We start from the raw sequence: 24,309 nt of genomic DNA on the forward strand, positions 1-24,309 counted from the left end.
TACCGGCTTTGGTTCAATCTAAAGGGCCTAGAACAATGCGGTACCTTCGGACTTTTTATGGCACAACAAACAAATTGCTGGAACACTTGGTACATTTTGGTTGTATTCGCCTTGTCAAGATTCACTTTTCGAAATTTATGAAAGTTATCCGGCAGCCTCTTGTGGACACAGCCTAAGCAAAAGAAAAGGGATTTTCATCGAATTTAAACGGGACACAAAAAGAAAGCTCCACGAATTCAAGAATCTTTGCACGAGAAAGCAGCGTATAGTTTCATAACGAGGATGAAGATATTAGAGAAAAAAATGGCCGCTTATCAGTTTATTCTAGTATATTTGTCTTTGAAACAGGCTCAGTCCTATGTCATCCTGACATAGGACAGGATGTTAAATTGTACCACAAAGAATCTTTTGCGGTACAGTTTGGTCGCAAAACCAGTATAACTTATCTCAAAGTGTTGGCAGCGCTATGTAGGACTCTGGTATTTTTGAATGGCATTTTGAGTGTTTTTGGTACTTTACAGCGGGAAGAGGCATACGGAAATGGGAACCAGGAGTAATGGACATACTGTCCATATATATATATATATATATATATATATATATATATATATATATATATATATATATATTTTTTTTTTTTTTTTTTTTTATATATATATATATATATATATATATATATATATATATATATATATATATATATATATATATATATATATATATATATATATATATATATATATATATATATATATATATATATATATATATATATATATATATATATATATATATATATATATATACAAGAAAATGTAATAAGAGAAGAGACAGGCTCAGTCGAGACGTCAAGACATAAATGGAAAAGAGCTACGGATTATGTTCAACTGGATTGTGCGTTTCGTCACATGCGGAGCAGGTAAGTCATCACGTGGAGTTTCATGGTGCATTGTTGATATTTCTAATGCTTGTGCGATGACATAGAAAACGGCTAAGGATCAGCAGATACTTGTAGACTATCACAAATTTCCCCCCCAAAAAAACTCTTAATCCTGCTCTTTACCTCCTACTATGAATAATGCTGACGTGATTTCAACCTGCTGACTAGAATATTCCACAAAAGGGTTATGTCACTCAGCTTAGTCAAGTGATCAAAGGAAGAGTTTGTTTACTTACGGAACATTTTCTCTGGATTGTAGGTTTTCATCACATGTGGAGCGGGCATGTTGTGAAGGGGGACCCTTCTGGTGTTTTTAAGCGGCATAAATCCGTCTCTGTCCATTTTGAATTTACCGTTTTTGAACGATCGCATCGTATTCACCCATGCTTCACTGGTACTGTAGACGAAGCTACCATCGATCCAACTGGTTATTCGGTTCGTCTTTAAAATAAATTGGAATTAGATAAAAATTTATAGCCGATGCAAAGATTACGTTGTTCAAATCGTATCGTAGACTAACCACTACCTTTTCATTAGTCTTAACTAGTAAGGTGAAAAGGGTGTAAGCTTAAAAAAGTCAAAAGGATTTTATAGCAGGAGATGCTACTTCCCATTTAGACCAGGAGGTGATGTAATTACATAATTACAGAAACTTGGGTAAAAGGGGGTACAGTATCTAAATAAGTTTGAGAACCATTGACTCAGAAATTTAAATCGAGGACAAAATTTTACCCACTAGAATGGTTTTGAAAGACCCTATCCAAGAAAAATTAGAGCAAAAACAAGACCACAAAAAAAACCAAAGAAAATTGCATTATCGACTTGTCAAAGTTTTCGTTATGCTACTTATGACCAGGATCACCAATTAGAGAGGGGGGGGGGCAAATTTTGGAAACTGTATTTTTTGGGATTTTCATTTAAAAAAAAGTCCCCATATATTTAAAAAAATTCTTTCTTGTATCTTCATTTTTTTTTAACCCAAAAGTCTCCCCCAATTTTTCGTAAAATGGCGCCCCTGCTTACGACATGTCAAAGTCCAGGGACGCATGTAGAGGGAGGGAGCAATAGCCTGCTGAACAGGGGCACATCTAGGATTTTTAAGGGGGGGGGGGCAAAATAGGTTGATCCGATACAAAGACATTTTAGGGGGGCGCGCAAAATAGGTTGATCCGTTAACTTGCGTTAGGAGCAAGTTTAATTAACGCAAGCTTGAGTTAATTAAGTAAATTACACTACTTTAGACTACGCTAGGGGGCCCCGCCCCCCCCCCCCTGATCCGCCACTGCTGCTGAATTGACCAACGATTGGAGCTTATTCTTGTCAATAACATAAGAAGTTTGAAGCCCTTGGTTGGGGGCTTAGTTTTATGTGCCAAACGAAGCGAAGGAAAGGCGAGACAAATACATGAAATCAATACTTGTTTTGCAGATGGAAGTACAGATAAGGTCTGCGAGTTCAAGAATAAATTAAACACTAATTGTTCGTAATAGATGAATATTGATTTGCTAGGAACGACAATTAGATTAACAGCTTGATAACTGAATAACTTAGGAATTAGGATTATGTAAAAGGCTGAATAAATTTCGTCATAGAAGCTTAAGCAAAATGATAGACAGGACGTTACAGATCCCGTTTATGTACAGAATAATGATTGTTAACAATATATATATATATATATATATATATATATATATATATATATATATATATATATATATATATATATATATATATATATATATATATATATATATATATATATATATATATATATATATATATATATATATATATATATATACAAGGCCGGTATCTGGGGGGGGGGTTACCCGGTTTGAACCCCCCCCCGAAATTTTTGACCGACTCGAAAATAAGTCGAAAATTAGTAAAACCTAGGTAAAATCAGTAAAATTAGTCGAAAACTGAGTCAAAAATTAGTAAACTCCCCCCCCCCCCAAAAAAAAGTCAAAAATTAGTAAAGCCCCCCCCTGAACAAAAATCCTGGATGCGGCCCTGATATATATATATATATATATATATATATATATATATATATATATATATATATATATATATATATATATATATATATATATATATATATATATATATATATATATATATATATATATATATATATATATATATATATATATATATATATATATATATATATATATATATATATACATATATACATATATATATATATATATATATATATATATATATATATATATATATATATATATATATATATATATATATATATATATATATATATATATATATATATATATATATATATATATATATATATATATATATATATATATATATATATATATATGTATATATATCCTAATGAATAATTATATGGTTGGCCCCCGTTAGCTGCACTGGGATTGTCGACCCTATCTGTACAGTTTGAATTTGCTAGGTGCTCATTCCAGGTTCTCACAGACGTTGTCATAATCTTTGTTTGGACGAAGTATGAGGTTATATCTTATGGAGCATCGTCTCGAAGAAATTCACCTCTGTTCTGTGGCTTAGCCGCCCAAAGAACTAGTAAGCGATTATATAAATTCAACACAAATCTTACTTCATATGACTAGCAGGGATGTGCGTAGGGAAGGGGCCTCGCTCCCTCTTAAGACCGCAAATTTTCCTGAGTTTCAGGGCACTTCTTATTTGAATTATCAGGTAAAAATTTTGTAATGCCCTCCACGTAAAAAAAGAAGATTCTGCGTATGTTCCTGACAAAAGGTCAATCTACAATTTTAAAAACCAGTCTTTCTCAAGACACTATTGTCGTAATGCGCTTTATCACCAATTGTAGGGTTATTAATGATGTTGATGAATTGGCAGGACTCATTCAACTTATTCCATAAATATTATCTAGGGTTAAATCTACAGTAATAAGAGAAAACATAGGATAACGAAAAAAACGAGGAATAATTACAGCCAGCAAATACAAATCTTTCGAGATATCCCCTCAATCCCCCTTTAGGAGGCACGTACGCAGATTTCTTTTATTTTGGGGGAGGGAGGGTTTACAATTTAGCGAATCAAGATTTTTAGTAGAATTGATCAAGAATAGAAGCGATTTTTAGTCACATCTTTACCCAGAAATGCTAGATGGCACTGATCAAGTGGTTGTCCACGCTGCTTCACCGTAAATCTCAGTACACTGACACTTGTTCTGTCATGGGTGGCAAACTTACACCGGCACTTATCCAGTAGTCACGCGATAGGTGAAGTTTCGTTAATGCTAATGAAATAAAACAAAACAGGATACAAATATAATAGTTCAGAAACAAGTTTGGCTAATATATTTGCAAATTAGGGGGGTAAAGCATAGCTTATATTAAATACGTAACCTAACCTAGGTACCTTTTAGTCCCCCTAAGCCCCAAAAAAATAATGTTTAAATATAGTTCCCGGAGTGAGAAACCCTTTGAACAAACCCTTTGTACAGCGTCTCATGAATTTCCGGGTAATGCCGCAATACAATTCTCGCGTGACTACAGAATTCTTAATAAGTACCTTTTCACCATATCGCGCATATTCACGTTACACCTGTTATTCTATTTTTATTTTTTTTTTAATCATAAACGGAAAGGCAGTATGTCCTAAGAATCTACTTCCCTCTCTGACACACTACTTCTATCACTAGTAACTCATAGCAAGGCATCCGAAGCAGTCACAGCTGCACATCTTCCAATACTGGTGCTTTATATGGACACTCCTAAAAAGTCAAGTTTGGTTATTGCTAATGAAATAAAATAGGATGAATATATTAAAGTTTATAAACAAATTTGGGCTGTATATTTGCACATTAGGGGGGGGGGGGATAAAACATAGCATATATTATATACGTAACCTAACCTAGGTACCTTTTCCCCCTTAAACCCCAAAAAACAATCGTTTCAATATTGTAATTCATTGAGAAACCACGGCTTTGCAGTTGTTTATGTATAGCGGTCGCTTGAGAATAACCTGTTTGACGGCTTTTTCGTGACTGGTTTCCTTGTAGATTATATAAAAGTGTCCATATAACACACAAGTACCCATCTTCTTCTTCTACCCCAATTTATCAAAGCTTCACTCTTTACCCCATTTCATGAATATATGAATAAGTAACAATTTGAGTAGCTTACAAAAATAAATTAAATTAAAGCGCTCTTTTTAACGTCTAAGTATAGGAAAGTATTTTTTTTTTTTATTTATTATTTTTTTTCATCTCCAGAAAACATCACCCAGTAGATGGCGTTTCAAGTTTCCATTCTGATTTCCGAGATCTGATAGCTGCAGACCGCGACCAGTTTGACAAGCACTCAAAGATGTCTAACCATTGTGACTATTAACAAAGTAGCAGACAGCTTCGTGACGTAAGTAATTTGCTTAAAAAGATTAAGCAATCACTTGTACAAGAAACTAGATGATGTTCAACCTTGGCAAAAACAAGTAATCAATGCAAACACCTGAAATTACATAATTTGCTAGGGTAGTAAAATACAAGCGCAACCTAATTCCCCCTCCCTCTCTCTATGTAGGATGCCAACATAGATAACTGAAAATATCACTACAAAAGTCAAGTCATTCAGAGCCCTTGGGGGGAAAAACGAGCAAAAATGGGGTTTTTATAGGCCAAATGAAAATACTGAAAAACAAAGCGAATATTTCGAGAGGACAAACGCCTCTCTTCTTCAGCGCGAAACGAAATAATGTAACCAAGGAAAGTGCCGAAGAAAAAAAAAACAACAAAAAACAAATGCGGAAAGTCAATGTGAAAAGAACCACAAAACCAAAGAAAAAACCAAAAACTTAAAGATGAATAAAATTCAATAAAAGCCAGTCTAGTATTTATTTCATTTCACATCTGATTGCATTACGCTTAGTTAAGAATACATGACTCGTAGATTATAAAATTGCTTCACCTTTCAACGAAGGGGTAAAACTCATCGTTCTTAACCATAGAAACAACCCTTCAGACATACAGGGGGTGGATTCCACTCTTGCATTGGTTGGAAGGATCTCCCCTCCCCCAAATAAAAGTTGAACCTGTGTGCACTTGTGGGTATAATCAACAAAGTGTTTAGTATTAAAAAAAACATCCATTTTCTATAATTTCAAATGACTTCTCAAATGACTTTTATTCTGAGGGCATTTATGCTGACCAGGGGTATAGTCATAAAGTAATATAGGAAACAAAATCCCGATTATATTCAATCGTATTTGAAACGCTTAGCAATGATTTAAATATTTTATTTATTTCTGCTAGGGTTGCCAGGTTTTCCAGGACTATACTAGCCCAAATGGCGAAAGTCATAAGCCAAATTTTTTGAATAAAAAATTTTATTCAATTTTTTGGCTAATTTTTTTAAGTAATTCCTCACGAAACGTGTCCCATTGCGCAGGTTACACGCCATGTCACGTTGCACGTGCCGCATGGCATAGGCTACATGGTTTTAAAAGTGAATATCCCTTGTTGCTATACCAAAATGAAAAGGACACGGGAATAATACATTTCCCCTCCCACTGGACACATCTTGGGTTTATTCATACCTGAAAACTGCAGATTTCTAAGATTATTTTTTTTTGTAATTTCAGTAGTACGAAGTTTTTATGGCAGTACTACATTTTCGTCTAGCTAACGCCTTCCGTCTGTAAAAATTCAAATATTGTAGAAATATTTTTTATTAAAAACTGAATTCCCCAAAACTGATTTTTTAGATATATATGGATGTGTAATTTTTCACTTAACCAATTCAAATAATCAGGTTTCATTTTCACTGTCCTAGGTACATTAATGAAGATTCAAATACAAATGAGTGAAGTCATTGATCATGACGAAAATTCATAAGAAAACAAATTACCACATGCAGTTTTTTTCTGGGGGACCTGTGTCGGAGGGAAGCCATGAGGGTGGAAAGCTGAGCGAGAACAGGTTTATCTAAAATTTTATAACAGAATAAATGCCTTATCAGAAACTAAGATTACTGCCACAGTATATAAGTATATACCAGTAGCGAAATCTTTTTCCAAACATGACAGACATTTCATAGCACGTAAATTAGGATCTGAGCATATACGCCAGAGCCATAGTTTCAGTTGCTACTTGGTTTTCCATCGGAAACATTTGCCATTGCGCGTATGCGAAGGCGGGGTCATGAAGCTTGTGTGGTTTTAGATCTGTGTCAAAAACGTTCAATTGAGAGTGTAGGACTTTTCGCTACTGTCTATTACCTTACTGTGGATTACTGTTGAATCATCAATAATTACTGAATCAACGCTATGAAACCTTACTGAAGTGGAGAGCTTCAGCCACTGTGGACGTCGTTAGGTACGGTACAATTACACGGTACGACATTTTATATCCATATCATGGTTAATTTTTACTAGGGTACAAACACGAATGCCTTATTTATTTTAAACACATTTTTTTTTTGGGGGGGGAGGGGGTAAAAAATTTGGGCTCTGATCAAAAAGAAAACGAATCAGATTGTATTTTTGAATCAGATAATGTACCGTTGTATTTTTGTTTGTGTGTCACATAAATTTGTTGAATTTATGGACCATTTTTTGACCCCTTCCAAATACTTAACTACTTCCAAGTTTTATCAGTGTATGCACTTCCATTGACCGCAAAATAATACAACATCAAAATTCCCCCTCTTTTATACTTCCCCGTGTATAAATAAAACAAAATAAACGAAAGATTGGGCACAGCAAAAGCTGCAAAAATATAACGCGAACACTATTATAGCGCAGCGGTAAGAAAGCTTAGCTGTGATCGTGGCAACTTAGGTTCGAACCTTAAATAGAATAAAATTTGTGTCTTAGAGAAGACTAAACAGTAAAAAGTAATAAATATAAAAAAATACGGTAATGGTGCATTATATGGGCACTTCTTAAAAGTCAAGTTTGGTTAATGCTAATGAAATAAAATAAAACAGGATAAATATATAATATTTTATAAACAAATTTGGGCTGTATGTTTAAAAGCGACCATATAACGCAAAAGTACCAAAAATATTATAGCTCGTTTCCAAATAGACTAAAGTAAAGAAAATAACTCTTTTGTTTCTTGGAAGTCTATGAATATTCCGAAATTTGATGGTTTTAACTCGTTTTCTTCAACCCACCAAGTTTTTCCATTTACGTATTTAACACTTAAATCAATTTGATGTGTATGACTGACGAAAAAATTTCATTTACCGATTGGTTGTTTAAAAGAATGTTTTTGTTTCATAAATAATCATTGCCTGATATTTCTTTTCATCAACATAATGACTGTTTCATACCTTATAAAAGGGAAAAAAAAAATCATTTCTTTAGCCCAATTTTTACAAAATAAGGACATAAAACTAAAATAAAAATTGCCCCATTTTAGCCCATATTAGATTCATTCATACCCTCCTAAGCTGTTTGGTGACATATACTTTTTAATTATTTTTTGCTTATTTTCACCCAAGTTTCTTTTTGTAACTTAGAGCCCACTACTACCAAAAACTCCATGGAGGTCTTTTCGTTAAAATTTAAGTTCCTGATTTTTATTTATAATTTAGGATATATTTTTTGACGTAAGCATCCACTTAACCAATTTAAACAACCATATTTCATTTTTCATTGTTGCTGGAATTTAAAAACAATTTTTCTTGGCAAATAAAATTTATCTTTATAATTGATAACTTTTTGCAAACGGGATGCAGTCAAACATGAATATCTCATATATGAAGTAGTCAATCTGCTTATAAACTATAGCCTACATGTCTTTCAAGTTTTTAGTTGCCGTTACTATGTGCAATGGTGATTCTCGCTTAAAGTGAGACATGAATATTTATATGCAATCCTAAGCCTTGCCTTCATTACATATTTTTTCAGGCGAAATCGGCCAAGTGAAAACATATTTGCGGTCACAGGATTCGACCGACCCCCCTCCAAAAACACTACAAGTGCACCTGATTCGTCTTTTCATCCTTAGGAAACACCAACAGAGACTGGAGCTCCCAGAAAAATTCCAAAAGCACAAACGGCTTCACCTTGCTCTTGGGCTAGAAATAAGGGTTGCCATGACAATTTTCAAAACTTTCCCAGTACTGTCTATAACTATATCCGTCTAAAGACCCCCGCCCCATCGCTTGGATATGAATAAAAATGCACTTTTTGGTATATAAGATCGCAAATGCCAAGAGGTACTTAGCTGTTATCCCGAACACAATCGAGAAGTGAAGTTAGGTTAATCATAATGAAATATACCAAAATATGACGAAAATATAATAAATTTATAAACAAAATTATGGAAACTACAACGAAGAATTATGGAAAGCAGGCAGCTCAGAACGCATTATATTAAATACCTAACCCAAAACCCTCTATATATTAAATATTTAATTAAAATATACCTATATCGTAATTTATTTCACGAAAGGACGAGCTAATTATAACTAAATGAGAGAGGAAAACCGGTTTACTCAGATCAAACCAAGCAAACTTCTTGAGTGTGTTCTGATTGTTAACAAGTACCCATGCTTTTGCCCTTGGGCTAGCAAATAAGGGTTGCCACGACAGTTTCAAAATTTTCCCAGTACCTTTTATCCCACTGGCAGATTCAGGGGGCGGGAGGCCTGCCTCCCCCCAAAGATTTTTTCAGGTGTCCTCTTTTCCTGTTTTTGTTTCTTTTTTCGCTCTTTTATAGAATAAATTTGTCAATTTGGTCAATTATTGGCACCTTTGTCACATTAGGCCCCCCAAGATTTCTCTCATTGGCGCCCTTGTCACATTGACCCCCCCCCAAGATTTCGCTCTAGATCCGCCCCTGTTCTATTCGTCTAATATCCGTCCCCCAACCATATCCGTCTAATACGCTATTAGCACATATTTCGAGGAACTTTAATTGATAGCAAGGCCGTAGCCAGAGGAGGGGTTAGGGGGGTTTGAACCCCTCCCCAAATCTTTGTTTGACTCGTAAAAACGTAACAAAAATGGATACAAACAAATTTTGCGTTTTTTTTGTGTAACCCCCCCCCCCCGAAAAAAATTTTTGAGTAAAACCCCCTCCGAAAAAAAATCTTGGGTACGGCCTTGATTAATTCGTTTCCTCCCCCTCTTCTTTTCTCTGCAAAAAACTCATTGTATACGTACCTGGACAAAATAAAAATACCGGTAAAAAAAGTGATGAAATGCTTCGAGATGCTTAGGAGATTAATGAAATTCAGAAGAAAGACGTAGGGATGGGAAGTAGGTAAAAGTGTTACGCATCAAGTGTTACTAAATCACTCCACATCAGCAATGTAATTCAAGTTTTAATAGAATTCTAACAGGGGTTTAGTTCGAGTTTGCCCATCAAAAAGCATTCTGAATTTAGTTTTCGATAGCCATATTACATGCCTTTGTCTCATGCTTCAATAACCAGTTATATAGCATATTTGCTATATAAATAAATTTTTTACTAAAGTACCCCTACCAAGTGTTACTTTAACTGAATAAAGTGTATATGGTAAGTTAATTTTTAACTGCTATATAATTTACAGTTTTATGCTGATTAACTGGACAGGAGAAATGCTTTCTTTGAAAAAGGAAAAACAGAAAGATAAAAATGACAAGCAAAAGCTGTGTGGCAACTTTTCTCAAATGATGTATTTACTTCCTTTTGATATCATATAAATAGTAAAAGAATCGAATAACTGGTGAAAAAAAAGAATTAAAGCTTTTAAAACGTAATTAAAAATAAATTACAAAAACTGTAGAAAACGCATACATTTTTGTTTATATTATTTTGTTACGTTGTCACGATTCAGACAAAAATTTCGGGGGGAGGGTAGGACCCCGTACCCCTCTCACCTGATGGTAATCATCATATTGAAAGAATGCATGTATTAGGACGGTGCATGAAAAATTCTTTATATGAGCGTCTAATATAATCATATTGAAAGAAAATGTGTAATAGGATGGCATTAGAGGCAAAGCTATAGACTGTTGATATAAAAAATATGAAGACTATGAGCGAAGACTATTGGTTTAGCTAAGAAATTATGAAGACTATGAGCGAAGACTATTGATGAATAAATTATGAGCTATTACTGAAAATAAAGGGGGGATTGCAACAAGTTTCTAATTAAAGTATTAGTTAAAGTTAAAAGTTGAAGATATTTTAACTCTAGTTAGTCATATGAAAAAATAGTATGCTTATATATTGGCAAAAATGGACAGCCACAAGTAGGCACGTACAGAGATACATTTTTTGGGACGGTGGGTTGGGGGCTGGGTAAAACAAGTTTATTTGATGATTTGAATAAGAAGTGCCCAGAAATTCGGATCAATTTAAGATTTCGGGGACCCCAGGCCCCGAGACCCTCCCCCTGGGTGCTCCCTTACCCGCAAGGAACAAGGGGTATTGGTCGTTTACCCTTGCATTAAAAAAACAAAATGTATAAAATCTAAATTTTGGAAAATATTTAATTTCTTCCGAAAATTGTGTTTCTCAGACCTTAGTGAAGCCCCCCAGAGGAATTTTTATAACTCCCTCCCCCCTTCACTGAAAATTTTTGCGGCAATTCGTGGTTTAAAAACAAAATAATATCTATAAAATGTGCTGTTTAATGGCCGACAACACATCGTTGTCCACAACTACGTACAGCACTCAATGTCAATGCCAGAGAATCAGGAGATTGGTACCTGCGCTATGCAGCCTACGCTGACCATTGGTGTGCATACGAATTATTTTTATTTTTTTTTTATACCAGAACATTCCTGCTAGCCAATCCAGCTAGACAAGGGCGTCGATTGTCTCTTTTAGCGGTAAGCTGCAAGCCAGCGTAACCATATTATTTCTGTTACGCCCATAGGTCGTATCTGACGTTTTCACTTCTGAGATAATCGCTAAAAAATATTTTCCAATGCTATTCTCAAAAAGAAGATCGAAGTGTGGTTAAATATGCATTGCCCTGCTGATTTTTCTCTTGACAACAACTTAGCAAGCAGTCCTTGCTAATAACCTCGCAAGAGAAGAGTATTGGAAACTTATAAGACTGCAAACTAATGCCAGTGTCCACGAAAATCACAGCGCCATCTAGAGATTAGCACTTTCATTTGACTCAGAAACTGCTGCTTTCTTATCTTTTTTTACTTTAAAATTCAGGGGATGGTATAGAAAGCAGAATTCTCTTCCCACTTAGTTAAGGTGATTAAAAATCACTACAAACATATATACCTACTACAAGGAAAACATACCAATATTTAATACTAAATATAGACCAGGTCTGTGACACGGCTGTTTCTGAGTGTTCAGCTGATACCGAGACTGACTCGCCATATGCAAATACAGCCCATAAATCGTTGCAATAACAATACTAATCATTAACAGCAATATACAGAAAACAAAAGTGACAAAGAGAACGAATAAAGTGGCTAACTTCCCTTAAGTAAAGAAAAACAAAAAATGAGGGGGAATATAATAACCACACACTTCTAGATCAACGACTCTCCATTAAGTTATCGTCTACCAGCCTAAAGTCAACTCTCCGACTTAACCTGCCAAGGTCTTTCTTAGCTAAACTAAACATATGTGCAATCTAGGAGCTGGTGATGTAGCCCACGTTCTGGCAGGGTGCCAGCAGCTTTCTTATTTAAGGAACAATTTTTATGGGATGAAGAGGACAACGATTCAGATTTGTAAAAACGTTAGTGGAGTTGTGAAGAAAGGATAGTAACTAATGTTGGGGTATCAAAGAAGATTTATATATATACATTATCCATCTTGTGATGTGTAATATCAATTAGCCCACGGTGTTATATGTCCTTGTTTGGCTTACCGTTATTACTATTACATTCATATTTCAATATATAACTTTTAGGCATAAGAAATTCAAAGGGAAGCTTTCTTAAACAAGAAATAGGCTTTCTCGGCCGTAAGGTCTGATTATATAGGCTTTCTCGGCCGTAAATTTGATTATATAGAATTTACAGAAATTGATTATAGTTAGGAAACGGGGAAGTCATACAAATTTATCCACAAGTGGCACTGATTTCGTCAAGGGCCAGACATCTCGATTTGAGATAATACCCACGTCTTTTAGTAGTCGAAATTGAATATGGCTAGCGCTATCATCGTTCTAAAGACCAAATTCATTTTTTATTGAAATTGCTTCCGCAAATTCGATTTCCACTAATTCTTACGCCTCGGTATTTTCTTACAAACAAGATACGCCTCAATTACCAAAATCGGCTCCCAACATCTTCCGAGTTTGATTTAGGGTTACCTGGAATATTCTCAGGCACTTTCTTATTATATGGTACACACTCGAGAAGTGAAGTTTGGTGAATGCTAAGGAAATAAAACAAAATATGATGAAAATATAAAACTTTATTAACAAAATTATGAAAACTAGAACTTAGAATTATAGAAGGGAGGCCGCTCAGACCGCATTATATTAAATACCTAATCTAACCAAAATACCAACTACAAATTTAATTCAAATATAGCTGCAATGTAGTTTTCCACCGAGCCGAAGCTGATTGTCTGGTATAAAGACCGTGAAAACCGATTATGGTCTGATCTTCGCGATGCAAATTCTCGAGTGTGTACCATATAATACGGCAGTACCTATTCTCAAAATATCCAAAACACCACAGCTTTTCAAAATATCTCATAGAAGAAGGTGAAATTTTGACTAAAAATTAATAACTTTAATTTGCCTCAATTCTTTCAAACACCCAAGTCGGAGTAACTCAAAGGAAATCGACCCCACTCACCTTATGCGCCTGTCTTAATAGTTGAACTTTTTTTGTTGCAATGATGACCGTGTCTCCGAGCTAATTCTAGACGTATACAGAGGAGTTAATTTTAAGAGGAGAGCCACAGTTTAGAAATGGCGCAAAAATAGGCAAATTGTACTGAAAATCTTTTAATATCGTAAAAATATTGATTTTGTTGGCCTTCAAAATGTCATAGACTGGTCCACATCCAATTTTTTAGCCTGATAAAAGTATGTTAGGCCTGTATTCACATTTTTTTGATAGTATAATTATTACACTTACATCTCAAAAAGAAAAAAATGCCTCATTTTGGTTAATGATACTCCAAAAGCAGTACAATAATACCTTTAGTTAAATTCTCAACCCAGCAGTCACAAGGGCTGCTGTTAAATTTTGCTTATTCGGGGGGGGGGAGTGATACCCACTATCCACCCCCTGGTGTGTGTCTCGTAAAATTTAACGGTATTTGTGCACTAATTGGTACACACCGCTATAGAATTTATCAAGGAAACCAGACACGAAACCCGCTAACGGGTATTTGCAATAGAGAAATGGAATGCAAAGCGTGGTTTTCATTGCGTTTACAATATTTAAACAGTTGTTTTTTGGGGTTTAGGGGGGGGGGAGTTACCTAGGTTATCTTAGGTTACGTACTTAATATATGCTATGCTTTACCCCCCATTCCCCCTAATGTGCAAATTTATAGCCCAAATTTGTTTCTAAACTATTATAGGCTATATTCATGCTATTTATTTTTTTGTTAGCATTAACCAAACTTGACTTCTTTCGTGTGTACAATTTAATGCACAAGTACCAATTTAATATACTTCCGCCAAGGTCGTACCCAGAGGGGTCCGGGGGTTGACCCCTCCCCCCCAAAAAAAAATGTTTGTCCGACTCACAAATACGTTACAAAAATGAATAGAAACACATTTTTTATGTGTTTTTTGTTTGTGACCCCCCGACAAAATCCTACAGTACCCCCACCCCAAAAAAAAATCCTTGATACGGCCCTGACTTCTGCCATACGTAGCGTGCCCCATCTCATTGGTACGATTTTCGAAAATGGTCAGCCCCTCGGTTTCATCAAAATTGAGAGAACAAAGATCAGTAACAGTTTAAATAACATTAAAAATTCAACCAGTAACGAGGGGTCACACACTTTCCACCATCTGGTGTACATTTCAGAGTGCCACGCGTAATTCAGAGTTCTACCACGCGTGGCACGGTCCCCGCAAGGTTTAGAAAGTTCTGCCACACTTTCGCCACGCGCCACCAGGTGTAGGTCTACGCAATTTCTGGAAATCAGTGACCCCTCTGTCACTAATACCATAGAAACAAATTAAATCAAACAAAAAAAAAAACGACCTTATAGATTCACACAATCTTACTAACCAAATTCAATGAATGGGCACAACATTTTAGATTCTTGACTGCCTGAAAAGATTTGGTATACAAAGTTCTCGCTCCGATTCTTTGACTAAATGCCTAAATCCTTTCTTTAAGTTCAAATCTAGTTATTTCAAAATTCCATTGATGTTGTTTGATAATATTTCCCTCAATTTATATCTTATGACTAACCAAAGCATTGTTGATTTTAATTAATGGGAGAACAGATTCATGAATGCTACTTGGACGCCGGGGGAGAGGGGGTGTAGGTATGCAAACAGGGAAGTTCGGGAGGGTCCCCTGGAATACCAATATTTTTTTCCTGGTTGTGCTGGCACTTCCTGTAGGTTTCATAAAATTTACCTGTCTTTGCGTTTTCTTGCCTCCCCCCACACTCTCACAATAACTAATACGTACAAACCTAATTCATGCGTTTCCATGCGTTCCAAAGAGTTATAAAATAGGCGTTAATTGAAATTTTCTGACACGTGAAAAATTCTTAGGGATGGGGGGTGAAAGCAAAAGTTTTGCCAGAACCTTGCAAATATGAATAAATGTATCATAAATATGAAAATATTTGAATCCAAAGCGATGAGAATATTTCTAAATAGCGTAACAGGAAGGTACACAGGGGTTTATGGGGTTTACGCCCCCCTCTAATATCCTAAATTTTCGGACCTCTATTGAAGAATGGTAATGTTTTTCACCCTTAAATTTAGCACCCGCTACTACCAAGAAGAGCACAATTGACATGGAGGTATTTTTGCTAAAAATTTAATTTCCAAACTTTACCTAATTTTTATCGATGGAAATGGTTGTGTAAGTTTTTACTTAGCCGATAGTGCCGTCAGTTGGCAGGGGGCATTTTACCACCACCCCCTTCCTCCAATGTTTTTTTTTCACCTAGATATAGATATCGAAAAATATTTTTTTGTGTTTTCATTGAAAAATGTTTTCCTGTATGTTTTGATTAAGAAAATCGAAAGAAAAGCAAAATCACCCCCCCTCGAGAATCTGGAATTTTTTTTTTTTTTGGGGGGGGGGGGGTTCATTGGAAAACGGTTTTTTTGGTATTTCTCGAAAAATCGAAAAAAAACGAACTTGCCCCCTAAATTTGGAAAAATATATTCTTGTCCCCGCCCTTCTGCATGTCCATGAATTAAAGCTATGGTAAATCAATACAAACAATAAGATTTCATTTTCACTGTCCTTGGTACTTGAAGCCGCCATCTCTTTATCTATTTACCAAGATGAGCCAAGGGTGCTCAATGTGAAACAAGTGAGTAGAGTAGTGATAAAAACAATGGTTACCTGTTCTCGTGGGCTGTTTGGACTTTGTCCAGTTTTGTGGTCATACCAGGCTCGATGGAATGGCATATATTTATTGCCACGGCATTCTGCGTCGTACATTTCGTCACACTTTTCTATATAAATTTTGTGCATTTCAATCGGACAACCAGATTCACTTGCCATTAAGATCTCAGAAGATACTAGCTGGCCTGAAATGAAATGTCATTAAGAAAATTCTATTTTCGTTAGGAATACACTAACTGACCTTTTAAATGCATTTTTGTATCTTGCCTTTTTTGTATCTTCATTTAAAAAAAGAGTAAAAATAAAAATTCCTTGCTTTCACCCTTACATTTTTGTGAGTGCCACTGGTGTGGCTATGTAAGCGCAGCGTATAAAGATAATTTTTCCTCTAAGGAATGTCCCAGGAGTCCCATAAAAATATTAAAGTACACACGTTAACATAGACAAAAATGATCACGTGTCTCTGATCACTAACTCTGAAAAAACAACCTTTTTTAAACCGTCGGAAAATCCACTGAAAAAAAAACTCCCAGATCCTCCTTCAGAAGCATGTGTACTCTTATGATATGGTGGCTCCACTCCAAATTAAAGTCTATGAGCTCAGAGTTTATTCAACAATAAATTTGCCACAAAAACACTCCAACATAGTCTCTTTAGGACTCCATGGCTAGGAAGGAACGAGGGAGAAACAAAAAATAAAAGAAATAAACCAACAAAAACATATGACAAAAGAAACAAAAAACAAAATCCAATCTCGCACCACAAAAATCACAAAATAGGCTGGGGAGTAGCGCATGATTTTAAATCAAAAATTAATAAAACTGAAATAAATGGAATAATCCTCTAATAAACATTCAAATCTAATCCTTCGACTATAGATATCAAGAATCAGCCTATTAATGTTCAAATTAGGGGAGGGGGTCCCTTCCCTTGGGAGAGAGGGAATCATTGCCCGGGTTAAATTTTTAAAACAGTTTCATATAAAAATAAATATCAGAAAGAGGTTTCTTTCTTAAGTTCTTTCAGTATCTTGGATCGTTTTATATTAGTGGTGAAAACAAAACAGAGGAACAAACAGAGGTCAAATTTAAAAAAAAAAAAAAAACATATTCCGGGTGACAATAACATAGAATTCTATTGACAGTAATGTATTCTCTAAAAGTCTAACTGATGGCTGCCCTCGTTTACAACGTGCTCACCTGCGAGATTCTACTTCAGCTTCCGAATTGACCAAAATAAAAATTTAGATGAAATAACAGATGAAGACAAATGAATAGAAAGGAAAAATACCAATATAATTTATCTTAGATAAAAATCCACAGGTCGACAGTTTTCATTAGGCCGTACAGGGTTGGCGCATTTACAGGTACCTTTACAGGACTTTTGAACCACCCCATTCCCCTGAAATACCCATGGGACCCCTTGTGCACAAAATGAATGTCTACGTGTATTCTTATATTTGTATCCTAGATTCCTGTTTGCTTTTAATGTTTTTTAGGGGGAGGGGGATTGATAAGCGTTCTACCCTCATACCCCAATAAAAGCAAAAAACCCTTTTCCCGAAGAAAATTCTGGCGTGCACTCATCACAGCCTTTACCCCGACTCCAGTGTACCATAAGTGAATCCTTGCGGATCGTGCAGAGAGCCATTTCTGCAGTTTTATGCGGGGGTAAAGTCTCCTATAGAGTGTTTTAAGTGTGACTCGAGGCCCAAAGCTCCCATAAAGTCCTATGCCAGAGCTTTTATCAGAGAAAGACTTGATTAAGTGTACACTAAACTAAACACTACTTAAAGACACTTTAAGTAGTTTTTTTTTTAAGTAGACACTTTAAGTAGTTCTATTTACACTCTGGGTAAATAGAATGAAGAAATAGAACTTACCAAAGAAAGCAAACAAGGCTGTTCTATTTGCTGATGAAGGCAAGCCATCAGCTCCCTTCATCAACGCTTCTGAGATCATTCTGGGGGACGGTCGATTTGTCCCAGCTAGCATATAGACACCGTCAGAATAAGCTGCGGGTGTTTTTCTTACCAAATGGGAATCTAAAAGAGGAATAGTTTTATAGCATTATACACAAATATTATGAAGACCATGAATAAGTTCTCCCTGATTCTTAAGAGATGGCATTAGTAGTACTCTGCACATGGAATTTGAAGTAGTGACCTATCTACAAGAAAGTATTGCACTTAAGCTTGAATCTCAGAGCATGCTTCTTCCCTATAGTTGAAATAAGCTGGTTTTTACTTGTCTCGAAAATGTCTAATTTTGGGCCAAATAAGGTGTATTTCGGGGGAAATTTCCTATACGATTTTATTCAAAGAAATCTGCAGGCAAAATTTCGGTTGAGACTTGTGGTGGTAATGCAGTGCAGCCTACGATATACAAAGACAGGTTTGACGCTTCAAAAACAATACGAAGAACTAAGAGCGTTATGAGGCATCATAAGAGTTTGAAGACAAAAAGATTCGAAGAAATACTTGATCAAGACTTATGTCAGATGCTAGCAGACTTTAGGAAGCATTGAAGTAAATGTTTAAAACGTGTTAATGTTTAAAAACGTTTTAAAGTTTCCCAGCCTTTTCACTACAGGAACTGGCACATGATGTGCAATTTTTGTACCATATGACACCCTACGATGGAGATATTAAGACAAACTTAAAAGATACATTTGGATACAGGTAGCTTTTAAAGAGCCATTAAACATCTCTCTACTGTGGTAGAGATAATTAAGCTAAAGTTTGAATTTTGTCCCAATTCTTTAAGAACGACTCCTGTCTCCTGGAACACAAGGGTCGTTTAGTTAAAACAATAAGAAGTTTTTTTTTAAAGTACTAAAAAACTTTAGCGTAAAGAGTGAGTTGTTGAGGAGGAGGCAGCCCCCCTCATATACGTAATAATTTCTGCTCGTTTTAAGCACAGTTTATATAATTATCCAGTAAGCTTATCGCAGATCATTTCTGGTCTTCGTTCTCGGTGCGAACAAAAAGCTCCTCCCACTTCTTCGTGCAGTTACGGATCAGTGGGTTAGCGTCTATCAATGAGATATAGTTACTAAGCGCATTATTCGTAATAGCGGGTTCACACTTGTTTCTGATTGTTTCGCATCTGACTTGTCTACCCGTGAAAAGATCTGATGCCGCCTATGTTTCTACGTTCTCCGGAGCACTCGCACCCCGGTCCGGGTTTTTATAATGGGTGAGATAGGGAATGATCATACTGGATAATTATATAAACTGTGGTTTTAAGTTTTAATGCTACTCCTTGCTTTCAGTTGAAAAAACTTGTTTTTTTTTATTTAATCATTAAATAAATGAAACTCAAAACGAACAGAAATTATATTAAATAGCTGAGTCAAATTCAAAATGAGCAAAAATTAACATGAGTAGGGCTGATAACCCCATGCCTTCTCAAGACCAGAACATAATTTGCGCTTTACTGAAAATAAAATACATTTTAAATGTTTTCACTTTTCTTACTTTAATATATAAAAAAATATTAAAACTTCTAAGGAATAGAAAACAGCATATGTAAAATAAACTAACAATCTAGGTCATTTTTTTAAGTAAAGTGCAAATTATGTTCTGGTCCTGAGAAGTGATGGGGGTTAGCAGCCCTAATCATGTTAATTTTTGCTCGTTTTGAGTTGGACTCGGCTATTGATTGTGATTTCTGTTCGTTTTGAGTTTGATTTATTTACCGATGGTTATTGATGTGTGGTAGCTTTACGCTTGAAAGATAGATTTACTTTGTTCTTGCTCAATTTTGGCTTAATGGAGCTCTTTACTTTAAAAAAACTTGTTTTGTGGAAAAAGTTTATTATACTAATTAGTATCAGAACAAAAAATAATAAATAAACATATTGTATATATTGAAAACCATTCCATAACGGATTTCGGATGGGAAACACTACATTAGAATTTATTGACGTCAAAACGCAGCAGAACTTTCAGACAAAAAGAAACCTTAATATTCCGGAGCACTGAACCCGGACACTTTTTTTTTTCAATTATTCGCGCAGTCAGGCGCATGCTCTGACGGAAACAAGACACGCGAGTTTGAGTTCAATTAAGATATTTTGGTTGCCGCGTTTATGGACTGACTAAATGCCTCCAGGAAGGGAGGAGCAATATGCATAATCCAGAGCACATGATCAAGGTCACAAATCTATAAGATCAAGAGTAACGAGAAAACACATGAGTTCAGGGTCCTAGGGTTAAATAGGGCAACTTGAATTTTGAAGCCGTAACCTTTTTATGACAATTTTCTAATTAGTAGTTTTTCAACTGTGAACATGGCTTAATCCAACGTTAAAGCCCAAACATTTCCCTCTTATCACATTTTTTCTTAAAAAGAACTTGCCGGGTAAAGGTCTAGAATACCAGCTCTTCAGAAGGAGACGTTCTAGAACAACAAATATATATATATATATATATATATATATATATATATATATATATATATATATATATATATATATATATATATATATATATATATATATATATATATATATATATATATATATATATATATATATATATATATATCTATATATATCTATATATATATATATATATATATATATATATATATATATATATATATATATATATATATATATATATATATATATATATATATATATATATATATATATATATATATATATATATATATATATATATATATATATATATATATATATATATATATATATATATATATATATAAACGATAGAATTCTTACTTTATAATGTGTAGCAAGTATCAGTGAACCATACTTCTTGTTTTTTTTTTTCATTTTATCTGTTTTTGAATCATCTTTAGTCAATTATCATACTTTTTTTTACATAGCTTAGGTATATCTGAGACAATTAGAAAGGGAGGGGGCAAGGGATAAATTATCAAATTTACAAATAAAACAATGAAAATGAATTTTTTTTTATAGCATATCTCCTTCTGAAGAGCCGCTATTCTAGAGCTTCATCATTTGCAGCTTTTTTAAAAGGTTTAAGAGTCAAAGCACGTGACTGACAAGCATTGACAAGAATATTTGCGAGGACATTGTAGAGAAATTTATTTCTCCTACAGTGTGCGAGGAGCTGTTTCCTTTCAAAAATCGTGGAACACTGGATAACGTATAACATATTTTTGATGCGTTTTAAAAGCTTTTTTTGTACCCCCCCCCCCCTGAAAAATCTTGGACACAGCCCTGACCAGCAGTGTGCCACAGATGACGTGAAGCGTGCATTGCGTGGCATAAAGAGGTGCGGCGTGGGAGAAGCATATCATGCAACTTAGAAGTTTTGAGTATATATATCACACTTATAATTCAATGTTGCTGTAAAGAAACAAATCCCGACTCGAGTTCTCTGTGGAAACAACCCTTCTGCACCAAAAAATTATTTTAAATTCATAATTTACGAGCTTTAGGAAATGTCCGAGCGATGTGTATGGGCTTATGTAAATTAATGAACAGGCCACATGTTGATTTGACAACACTTAATTGCAAAATAGTTGTAAAGTAGGTATTTGCAAGTTCCGACTTCTAATTAAAGATTTAAACAAGAAAAACTGGTTTATGTAAATAAACAAAAGGAAGGTCTAATAACAAAAATACCTTGATTAATATAAACGCCAAATGACCTATAGAAAAGAAATCTACGATTTTTGCAAAGAACTATTGCTTGGTATAACAAATGAGACAACGGTAGTAGCAGGGAGAACACAAAGCACATACCTTCGCGGGGGCAATAATGATAAAATACTTTTATTCAATAATTTGAATGAAAAGTGCCAGGGGGGGGCTTCGCACAGGGGCACCAATTGTTACATGTATACTGCATGCAAACAGTGATATTTTATCACAAAACTTAACAGCTATTCCTTGGCCGTTCTTGCCCCGACCTTCCCCGGGGAAAACACTTTTCAGCCTAGTCCTCCCTTGGAACCAAGTGAAAGGGAATTTAAAATAAAAAATGTTCCATCTCAAGTAAATTTTCAACTTTGCTGATAACAGTCCGAACCTTTCCAGGTAAATAACAAACAGAAACTAACTTTAGGAAACGTTTTGCGAAAAAGATTTTTTTTTTCACAGAAAAAACCTAAAACAAGGACAAATAAAGCCATACAACTTAAACGCAGAGAAATAAAAGACGATTAGTCAAAAAACAAAATCATCACGAATATGAGCAGGGGCTACTGCCTCCCCTAAACTCATCATTACAGCCACATAATTAATGATACAGTTGTCTATTATGCATATCAATGCAATCCTTGTTATTTAACCGTAAACAGCATCGCTAGCATTCTGTATTGAAGGAGGAGGGAGGAGGCTCGTCTTAGAATTTTTTCTAAGATTAGAATATTTATAAGGAAGCTGACTTTTGGAAACAAAATAATCTAAATCTTTGCTCTTTCTGAACCGTTTTTTCTTTTTTAAGGGAAAAATCTAGAGACCTCAACAGTAGCTTTAGGGGGAGGGGATTTATGATTCAATGCATGCTATATCAATTGTCCTTTGAATCCCTTATGAAAAAAATGTATTTTATTATTATTATTACATAACGGACTTGGGAAATCCATTTCCTACATTCTTCCTTACAAGTAGCATCTTTCAGAGCTCATCAAGGACACGATTTCTTAATAATTCATTAAACTATACCTTGATAAACGAGCCAAATTACAAATTTATTTCACAGTGAAATCAACCTCGAAAAAAAAGTCTAAACACAGATTCCACGCAATCATGGAAAAGGATAACGTAAAAACAGGCACGTATGCTGGGATTTATTTTGCAACGGGGTTGGGTTCAGAGGCGCCTTAAATAGGTCCCTATCTAACACATACATTCCTTCAAATGCATCGTAGAGACGCATTGAGCCAGAGAGCCAGAGATCAGAGATGCAGAGAGCCAGAGGGTTAAGGCGGCACTAGACGATCAATCATTTTGATCAGAAGTTTCCGTCAATCAATTGACATGTGCTTTAATCTACCTTCAATCGACCATTCAATCAACTCTTCAATCTTGACCAAAGCTAATCTTGAGCCATTCAAACTTTCTGTCAATCACCGTCAACGTTTGATACAAGCGTCAAACAGCTTCATAGACGGTCAGTCACGCTTGAGTCAATTGATTGACCGAAGCTTTTGATCAAAATGATTGACCGTCTAGGGCCTCCTTTGCTCGCTTCCTAAATATATAAAATAAGTTTTCAAAAATTTGGAATTAGGAAAGACAAGCGGAGACAATCTGCGATGAGTACTTGAAGAACAGTTTTGTCAAACATTTTGGAATGATCTTTTGAGGGAGATTATAGTAGAAAGGCCTCATGAGCTCCCACGAGGACCACGTGGTTTATGGTTTTATCAGTGAGAATGAAAAACAGGAATTTTCTCACTTGAAAACAGGAATTTTCTCACTTTGATGGATGTTTTCTTGGATGGTTATGTGTGTTGGTCAATTTATTTGATGTTTTTCTTGGATGTCAACAGCAATTCATGTCTGTTTTATGGTTTTTGTCAGTGATAATGAAAAAACAGAAATTTTCTCACATTTATGGATGTCAACAGCAATTTATGTCTGTTTTATGTATGTTCGTTGTCAGTGAGAATGAAAAAACAGGAACTTTCTCACATTTATGGATGTCAACAGCAATTTATGTTCCTGTTTTATGATTCATTGTCAGTGAGAATGAAAAAACAGGAATTTTCTCACTTAAAAAAACATGAATTTTCTCACTTTGATGGTTGTTTTCTTGGATGGTTATGGGTGTTGGTCAATTTATTTGATGTTTTTCATGGATGTCAACAGTAATTCATGTCTGTTTTATGGTTTTTGTCAGTGAGAATGAAATAACAGGAACTTTCTCAATTTGATGGATGTTTCAGGGTCGATTTATTTGC

The 24,309-nt window shown here is 35.0% G+C and overlaps 1 protein-coding gene across 1 annotated transcript in view; it reads right to left on the reverse strand.

The window, feature by feature from the left end:
* Duox (dual oxidase) overlaps positions 1-24,309 on the reverse strand; it is a 183,053-nt gene that overhangs the window by 142,787 nt on the left and 15,957 nt on the right. The window contains exons 3-5 of the mRNA XM_089105996.1: positions 18,285-18,446; positions 16,400-16,587; positions 1,177-1,381 (exon numbers count right to left, since the gene is read on the reverse strand). Of these exons, the coding sequence (XP_088962122.1) occupies positions 1,177-1,381; positions 16,400-16,587; positions 18,285-18,446 (555 nt within the window). The remainder of the gene's footprint in view (positions 1-1,176; positions 1,382-16,399; positions 16,588-18,284; positions 18,447-24,309) is intronic.

The sequence above is a fragment of the Artemia sp. Qi Xiang Cuo genome, chromosome 20 (assembly GCF_049724085.1).
Source record: "Artemia sp. Qi Xiang Cuo chromosome 20, ASM4972408v1, whole genome shotgun sequence".
NCBI lineage: Eukaryota > Metazoa > Arthropoda > Branchiopoda > Anostraca > Artemiidae > Artemia > Artemia sp. Qi Xiang Cuo.